The sequence below is a fragment of the Calliopsis andreniformis genome, chromosome 9 (assembly GCF_051401765.1).
Source record: "Calliopsis andreniformis isolate RMS-2024a chromosome 9, iyCalAndr_principal, whole genome shotgun sequence".
Taxonomy (NCBI): Eukaryota; Metazoa; Arthropoda; class Insecta; order Hymenoptera; family Andrenidae; genus Calliopsis; species Calliopsis andreniformis.
This window is the reverse complement of record NC_135070.1, coordinates 7,148,123-7,156,396: the sequence shown is the minus strand read 5'-3', so window position 1 is coordinate 7,156,396 and position 8,274 is coordinate 7,148,123. Positions and strand designations below refer to the sequence as shown.

The following is an 8,274-nucleotide window of genomic DNA, read 5'->3' as shown; positions in this document are numbered from 1 at the left end:
CATACTCATATTTTCATTCAAGAATGTATTTTTTAATTTTTGTAAGTATTAACAAATAACAACAATTATATTGATGGCGACGTAGCAGTTCATTTCTGTCGCGGGAGGTCTATACTGAGGTCCGCAAGCACGTATGACACTGCTGCAAATAAGGCTGTCCCTCTATCAAGAGCATCTGGATTCTCAACTAGCATGGTATCTGCGTTGGTGTGATGGTAATAAAAATATTTGTCATTCCGTGTCCACAGTGAACCACCTGGCACACCTGCGTTTACCCAATCAGCGATGTCAGGTCCTTGGTTAGGGCTACGTAATTTCATCTGCCCCATTGGAGATAAAAGTCTATGAACAAAACAAGTAAGATAATACAGTTTAAACTTTATAACATTTGTTACAAATTTTATTGAGTATTACTAACTTCATAACTCTTTCTAAAATGCATTTAACTTGTTCTACTCCAGTAAATTCAAGACCCAAAGGCATAAATGTTCCGATGTCTGACTCTAACACAAACTGCAGATTTTGTTCTGTGTCTTTATGAGTTTTGATATAATGTCGTGCTCCTATTATACCAAGCTCTTCTGCTGTCCACATGATCATTCTAAAGGTTATATTTCAAACACTTTATTTCTTCTTTATAATATGCATTTCTTCTAAATTTACTTTAATTTCACCTTATCGTTCGTCGAGGTCGATATTTAAGTTGCTTCAATAATCTCACTGCTTGCCAGGAAATAAATGCTCCACCTCCATCGTCCATTGCACCTTGACCAACATCCCAACTGTCTATGTGACCAGATACAACCACCACTTTGTTTGGCACTGTAGATCCGACTATTTCAGCTATTACATTTCGTGATACTTTATCTGGTAAATTTTTGGCCTGCATCTTTAAGTTTATTTGTATAGTATAACCTAAATAATTATAACAATGATTGATAGATAATGAATTTTGCCATTTTTGTGTCTTTCAATGACAAAAAAAAATTATTTTCATGCTTCTTGATTACCTCTATTTGCCATTCTCTTTAATAAACTTGCATCCTCAGCAGTGATACAAGCAACTGGGATTTTAGTCACATTTGGGGCATAACTTTGCATACCCGTGTGTGGTGTATATAACGAATATGGTGTAACTGATCTAATTAAAGCTGCAACAGCACCATACTTTGATGCTACTGATGCTCCCTTACTTCTATATTGTACTGTTTTATCGTAAGATACATATTTTTGATTGTACACAACAATTTTTCCTGGCACCTGCAAAGAAGGAAATAATGATAATTAATACACAAAGTAGTTTACACATAAATTTCATAATTTCCTTGGAAATTTACCTCATGCTGCCTTTCTTCAAGTTCTTTAAAGCTATTTACGACAATAGCTTCTGCTGTTATTCCTTCAGGTGGTGTACCAACACTGTAGCCTAATCCCAGAAGAGCTATGTCTTTCTGTCTTGGTTTTAAAAGAGTTGCTGACTCCTGTCCCCTAGAAGATATATAATTTAATGATAGAATCTGCAAATTTAATTATTAACAATAAAAAAAAATATCTGAACTTTTACCTAACCCAGTGAGGCACAGTCACAGGTTCACCATGTACATTTTCTAGACCAAAGTCAACTGACTTATTCAGAACATAATCAATTGACTTTTCCAGTACTTCTGTACCAGTCAGTCTAGGACCAAATTTGTCCACAAAGTCAGCCAGTTCATTCCAGGTAACACTTTTAAAAGAACCTGATAGCGTCTCATTAATGATAGATTGAACTAATGGAGCATATGAATCTATTTCTTGTATTAAATTTGGTGGCAAGACACACGTATTGTTGTTAGTATCATTCACTGCTACCACAAATTTTATTAGCAAAAGCCACGTGAAGAAAGAAATTTTTACTGGACGTAACATAATGCCAAATGATGTAAGAATCTTTATAAATTTATATCTTTCTTTATACTTCTTTACCCGTTGAAAATCTGAGTAACTTGTGAAAACACTTTAAATCATCGTGTAACGATAGTAAGTGGAATTAAGTATATCATTTCTTTATCATTTAAAAAATGTTTGAACATTCATTCGATTGATAAACACGATACATGCCGATACCGGATTAATACTGAGTGCTCAAAATATACTGATTATTATGTGGAATATTGAATAACAGACAAAATTTAGTACAGGAGTATTATCTCATATAATGTGATGTCACACATTTTGGACAGTCACAAACTCCTTAGCATTCTTATGTCACATGATTAATAAAGTATGGAATAAATCAATCACATATAACTCAATCGAATTTGTCATAACATTATAGCACACCCGAAGAGTTAGTTTATCAATCACAAAATCGCAAAACGTGGGAGCGTACGATGAGAGTGGGACGTAGAACAAATGATTTATCCCCACTCCCCACTATGATTTGTCATTCCCTTCCTTTCTACCTATGCAATCTAAGCGCATGACACGCAATCGCGAGACAGTATTCAGATCCCGATGCGGTAATTTTAGTTTTCTTTCTTCATTAGTCTCAAACTACACTTTTTAACCTATTCAGTTTCTACTGAAAACGTTTCTTCATTCTAGAGGAGTTAAACCATTACTTTACAATTAATTTCTAAAGCTTTATCTTTCACCAAGCACTAGACAACAATTTTAAAGTGTTGACTAATTGTAAGCACATTATACTCTATTATACAACAATATTCAGTAACAAAACCAGCTTTTTATTTCAAAGATTACTTTGAATACTTATATAATTAACATCCATATTATCAATTATTCCAAGAATTATCATTTCATCTGATATACCAAGCATTTACAGCTAAATAAATACTCGGTTCATCTGCTTGATCCCAAAATGCGCCACAGTATAAGGAGAACATGATACCATAAGAGGTATTTCGAATTATTAATAATGACCGATATGTAACTTTGGTTTTTGTCGAAATTAAAGGTAAGTATCAGGAGAACATGATACCATAGGAGGTATCTCGAATTCTCAATACTTACCAATATGCAAGTTCAGAATTTGGCAAAATTAAAGGTAAGTATCAGGAGAACATAATATCATAGGAGGTATCTGGAGTTCTCAATACTTACTAATATGTAACTTTGACTTTTGGCAAAATTAAAGATATGTATCAGGAGAACATGATACCATAGGAGGTACCTCGAATTCTCATTACTTACCAATATGTAACTTTAGAATTTGGCGAAATTAAAGGTAAGTATCAGGAGAACATGATACCATAAGAGGTATCTCGAATTATTAATACTGACCGATATGTAACTTTGGCTTTTGCCGAAATTAAGGGTAAGTACCAAGAAAACATGATACCATAGGAGGTATCCCGATTTCTCAATACTTACCAATATGTAACTCTGGCTTCTGTCGAAATTAAATGTAAGTATCTGGAGATCATGATTCCATAAGAGGTATCTCGAATTCTCATTACTTACCAATATGTAACTCTGGCTTCTGTCGAAATTAAAGGTAAGTATCAGGAGAACATGATACCATAGGAGGTATCTCGAGTTCTCATTACTTACCAATATGGAACTTCAGAATTTGGCGAAATTAAAGGTAAGTATCAGGAGAACATGATACCCTAAGAGGTTTCTCGAATTATTATTACTTACCAATATGTAACTTTGGCTTTTGTCGAAATTAAAGGTAAGTATCAGGAGAACATGATATCCTAAGAGGTATCTCGAATTATTAGTACTGAGCAATATGTAACTTTGGCTTTTGCCGAAATTAAAGGTAAGTATCAGGAGAACATGATACCATAAGAGGTATCCCGATTTCTCAATACATACCAATATGGAAATTCAGAATTTGGCGAAATTAAAGGTAAGTATCAGGAGAACATGATGCCATAAGAGGTATCCCGATTTCTCAATACATACCAATATGGAACTTCAGAATTTGGCGAAATTAAAGGTAAGTATCAGGAGAACATGATACCATAGGAGGTATCCCGATTTCTCAATACTTACCAATATGTAACTCTGGCTTTTGCCGAAATTAAAGGTAAGTATCAGGAGAACATGATACCATAGGAGGTATCTCGAATTCTCAATACTTACCAATATGTAACTTTGGCTTTTGCCGAAATTAAAGGTAAGTATCAGGAGAACATGATACCATAGGAGGTATCCCGATTTCTCAATACTTACCAATATGCAACATCAGAATTTAGCAAAATTAAAGGTAAGTATCAGGAGAACATAATATCATAGGAGGTATCTGGAGTTCTCAATACTTACTAATATGTAACTTCAGTATTTGGCGAAATTAAAGGTAAGTATCAGGAGAACATGATATCATAAGAGGTATCCCGACTTCTCAATACTTACCAATATGGAACTTCAGAATTTGGCGAAATTAAAGGTAAGTATCAGGAGAACATGATACCATAGGAGGTATCTCGAATTCTCAATACTTACCAATATGTAACTTTGGCTTTTGCCGAAATTAAAGGTAAGTATCAGGAGAACATAATATCATAGGAGGTATCCCGATTTCTCAATACCTACCAATGTGTAACTTTGGCTTTTGCCGAAATTAAAGGTAAGTATCAGGAGAACATAATACCATAAGAGGTATCTCGAGTTCCCATTACTTACCAATATGGAACTTCAGAATTTGGCGAAATTAAAGGTAAGTATCAGGAGAACATGATACCATAAGAGGTATCTCGAATTATTATTACTTACCAATATGTAACTTTGGTTTTTGCCGAAATTAAGGGTAAGTACCAAGAGAACATGATACCATAGGAGGTATCCCGATTTCTCAATACTTACCAATATGTAACTTTGGCTTTTGCCGAAATTAAGGGTAAGTATCAGGAGAACATGATACCATAGGAGGTATCTCGAATGCTCAATACTTACCAATATGCAACTTCAGTATTTGGCGAAATTAAAGGTAAGTATCAGGAGAACATGATATCATAAGAGGTATCCCGATTTCTCAATACTTACCAATATGGAACTTCAGAATTTGGCGAAATTAAAGGTAAGTATCAGGAGAACAGAATACCATAGGAGGTATCTCGAATTCTCAATACTTACCAATATGTAACTTTGGCTTTTGCCGAAATTAAAGGTAAGTATCAGGAGAACATGATACCATAGGAGCTATCCCGATTTCTCAATACTTACCAATATGTAACTCTGGCTTTTGCCGAAATTAAAGGTAAGTATCAGGAGAACATGATACCATAGGAGGTATCTCGAATTCTCAATACTTACCAATATGTAACTTTGGCTTTTGCCGAAATTAAAGGTAAGTATCAGGAGAACATGATACCATAGGAGGTATCTCGAATTCTCAATACTTACCAATATGCAACTTCAGTTTTTGGCGAAATTAGAGGTAAGTATCAGGAGAACATGATATCATAAGAGGTATCCCGATTTCTCAATACATACCAATATGGAACTTCAGAATTTGGCGAAATTAAAGGTAAGTATCAGGAGAACATGATCCCATAGGAGGTATCTCGAATTCTCAATACTTACCAATATGTAACTTTGGCTTTTGCCGAAATTAAGGGTAAGTATCAGGAGAACATGATACCATAGGAGGTATCCCGATTTCTCAATACTTACCAATATGCAACTTCAGAATTTAGCAAAATTAAAGGTAAGTATCAGGAGAACATAATATCATAGGAGGTATCTGGAGTTCTCAATACTTACTAATATGTAACTTTGGCTTTTGCCGAAATTAAAGGTAAGTATCAGGAGAACATGATACCATAGGAGCTATCCCGATTTCTCAATACTTACCAATATGTAACTCTGGCTTTTGCCGAAATTAAAGGTAAGTATCAGGAGAACATGATACCATAGGAGGTATCTCGAATTCTCAATACTTACCAATATGTAACTTTGGCTTTTGCCGAAATTAAAGGTAAGTATCAGGAGAACATGATACCATAGGAGGTATCTCGAATTCTCAATACTTACCAATATGCAACTTCAGTTTTTGGCGAAATTAGAGGTAAGTATCAGGAGAACATGATATCATAAGAGGTATCCCGATTTCTCAATACATACCAATATGGAACTTCAGAATTTGGCGAAATTAAAGGTAAGTATCAGGAGAACATGATCCCATAGGAGGTATCTCGAATTCTCAATACTTACCAATATGTAACTTTGGCTTTTGCCGAAATTAAGGGTAAGTATCAGGAGAACATGATACCATAGGAGGTATCCCGATTTCTCAATACTTACCAATATGCAACTTCAGAATTTAGCAAAATTAAAGGTAAGTATCAGGAGAACATAATATCATAGGAGGTATCTGGAGTTCTCAATACTTACTAATATGTAACTTTGACTTTTGGCAAAATTAAAGATATGTATCAAGAGAACATGATACCATAGGAGGTATCTCGAATTCTCAATACTTACCAATATGTAACTTTGGCTTTTGCCGAAATTAAGGGTAAGTATCAGGAGAACATGATACCATAGGAGGTATCCCGATTTCTCAATACTTACCAATATGTAACTCTGGCTTCTGTCGAAATTAAATGTAAGTATCTGGAGATCATGATTCCATAAGAGGTATCTCGAATTCTCATTACTTACCAATATGTAACTCTGGCTTCTGTCGAAATTAAAGGTAAGTATCCGGAGAACATGATACCATAAGAGGTATCTCGAATTTGAATACTTACCAATATATAACTTCGGGTTTGTCGAAAATTAAGTTAAGTATCTAGAGAACATAATACCGAAAGTGGTATCTCAAGTTCGCAGCTCTTGCCATTATGTACTTTTAGCGTTTGATTGAGTGAAGGAAATTAAAACAAGGATGTTTTGAAAAAAATTTTTATAAGTTTTACCCAGTGGCAATTTTCACCCAAACAGTGAAAAATTGTATGAGGGAGGTTAATCAATAAATTGATTTGGATTGCATTTTTAGCAAATCATCGAATAATTTTGTACAGACTTAAATATCTACCTAACTTTAGTGCTATCGATTTGAGTAACAACTTCAACGTTGAAGCAAATGTAAAATTGTATGTTTTTCATGTGTACTTACAAAAGGATTATCAACAATAAATAAAACGCTTCATATTTATATACAAATATATATTTTTAAAGAAACATTGAATTGTGTAACGTTTCCAAATCTTTTTCTCTTTCCACTGCTCGTTGCTTTTCCTTTCTGTACAATTCATAATCTTCGTCATCTGTCGGTAACTGATGTCTGCAAAGTGGACACGAGTTTGTCTGAAAGTAAGGACGAAACCTGCTTTACCAAGCGACCCATATGTTTATCTGTTTAACAGCAATGACTAGTAAAATTTGATACCTTTTCTAACCATGGTATTATACATTCCTTGTGAAATACGTGTTTGCAGGGCATGCATTTGGCAGACGTTCCAACTGTGAACTCCTTCAGACATACAGGGCATTCTTGCATGCCCACAGATCCAACTTCAATTTCTTTTAAATTTTCAACCGCAGATTTCGATGCAGGAGGTGGCAGTCTCGTTGTTTGACCCAATAAATCCCACATACCAAAATCTCGCAGAAGCCTTGCCATTTGTATTAAATGATTTGGCGCTTCACCCTCTCCTAACGGTGTCCATCCCATCTCGTCGAAGTAATCTGACATTTTTTTAATAGAAAAATGTAACTGTATCGCACTAACTTTCTTTTTACAACACAGAATCACTGTTTGCACTTTCAATGTCGTACTGTCATGGAACTGTCACGCTGACTTTGTAATTTATGCGCTCTAATGGTATGCTTGCTAGTTACTTCAAATAATAGTAGTGACAGCGAGTTGTTTTTGAGTTCCTTAGAAAGCGTCCTCTATTCTGTTTTCATTCTTTATTTCATACTGCATCATCACGACATAAGATAGCCACAGTCTACAGGTAAAAATATAGGCATGGACGTTGTAAAATATAGATTCGTCACCTAGTACCAATTTCTGACACATCTGGGAGCTACATTAGCGCCCTCTTGCGCTGTATATATCGAGACCAACATTACCGACAAAATTTAGAATAAGATTACAGAGTTTCTAGTGGCAGAAATTGAAACTAAAAAGGATTTAAATTTTGGCGCTGAATGATGCATACGTGTCTCTGAATATCTATTACTTGTCTATAGTAAAAAATAATGTTTACAAGGAATTCAAGGCAACAAGTAAAAAGACTGTTGGTTATTAATAGGAAATAATGTTTATTATACAGTGTACATATTTGTTAACTTCATTTATTTTATTTCTGTTAT

At 34.5% G+C, this 8,274-nt stretch overlaps 2 protein-coding genes across 3 annotated transcripts; both read right to left on the bottom strand.

Annotated features, from left to right (window-relative positions):
* Positions 1 to 5: 5 nt before the first annotated feature.
* LOC143183731 (carboxypeptidase Q-like) lies at positions 6 to 2,383 on the bottom strand. Of its 2 annotated transcripts, XM_076385419.1 has the most exons (6): positions 1,565 to 2,383; positions 1,338 to 1,488; positions 1,011 to 1,260; positions 675 to 915; positions 419 to 601; positions 6 to 342 (listed from the first exon to the last, which is right to left on the bottom strand). In XM_076385419.1, exons 1-6 carry the CDS (start codon positions 1,906 to 1,908, stop codon positions 90 to 92), a joined length of 1,422 nt encoding a protein of 473 aa, XP_076241534.1. In that variant the 5' UTR covers positions 1,909 to 2,383; the 3' UTR covers positions 6 to 89. The 2 variants fall into 2 exon arrangements, with proteins under 2 accessions (XP_076241534.1, XP_076241535.1); XM_076385420.1 differs by lacking the exon at positions 419 to 601.
* Positions 2,384 to 6,858: 4,475 nt separating this feature from the next.
* LOC143183219 (E3 ubiquitin-protein ligase RNF181-like) lies at positions 6,859 to 7,897 on the bottom strand. The gene is made up of 2 exons (XM_076384721.1): positions 7,343 to 7,897; positions 6,859 to 7,260 (listed from the first exon to the last, which is right to left on the bottom strand). The coding sequence occupies exons 1-2, from the start codon at positions 7,646 to 7,648 to the stop codon at positions 7,126 to 7,128; spliced, it is 441 nt and encodes a 146-aa protein (XP_076240836.1). The 5' UTR covers positions 7,649 to 7,897; the 3' UTR covers positions 6,859 to 7,125.
* Positions 7,898 to 8,274: the final 377 nt, after the last annotated feature.

Excerpts from the sequence above, each read along its gene's own strand:
- LOC143183219 (XM_076384721.1), bottom strand. The coding sequence starts at position 7,648 with ATGTCAGATTACTTCGACGAGATGGGATGGACACCGTTAGGAGAGGGT. Across the intron at positions 7,261-7,342 it reads TAATACCATGGTTAGAAAAG|ACAAACTCGTGTCCACTTTG; the intron begins GTATCAAATTTT and ends CCTTACTTTCAG.
- LOC143183731 (XM_076385419.1), bottom strand. The coding sequence starts at position 1,908 with ATGTTACGTCCAGTAAAAATTTCTTTCTTCACGTGGCTTTTGCTAATA. Across the intron at positions 1,261-1,337 it reads TTGAAGAAAGGCAGCATGAG|GTGCCAGGAAAAATTGTTGT; the intron begins GTAAATTTCCAA and ends CCTTCTTTGCAG. Across the intron at positions 916-1,010 it reads AAAGAGAATGGCAAATAGAG|GTTATACTATACAAATAAAC; the intron begins GTAATCAAGAAG and ends ATAATTATTTAG.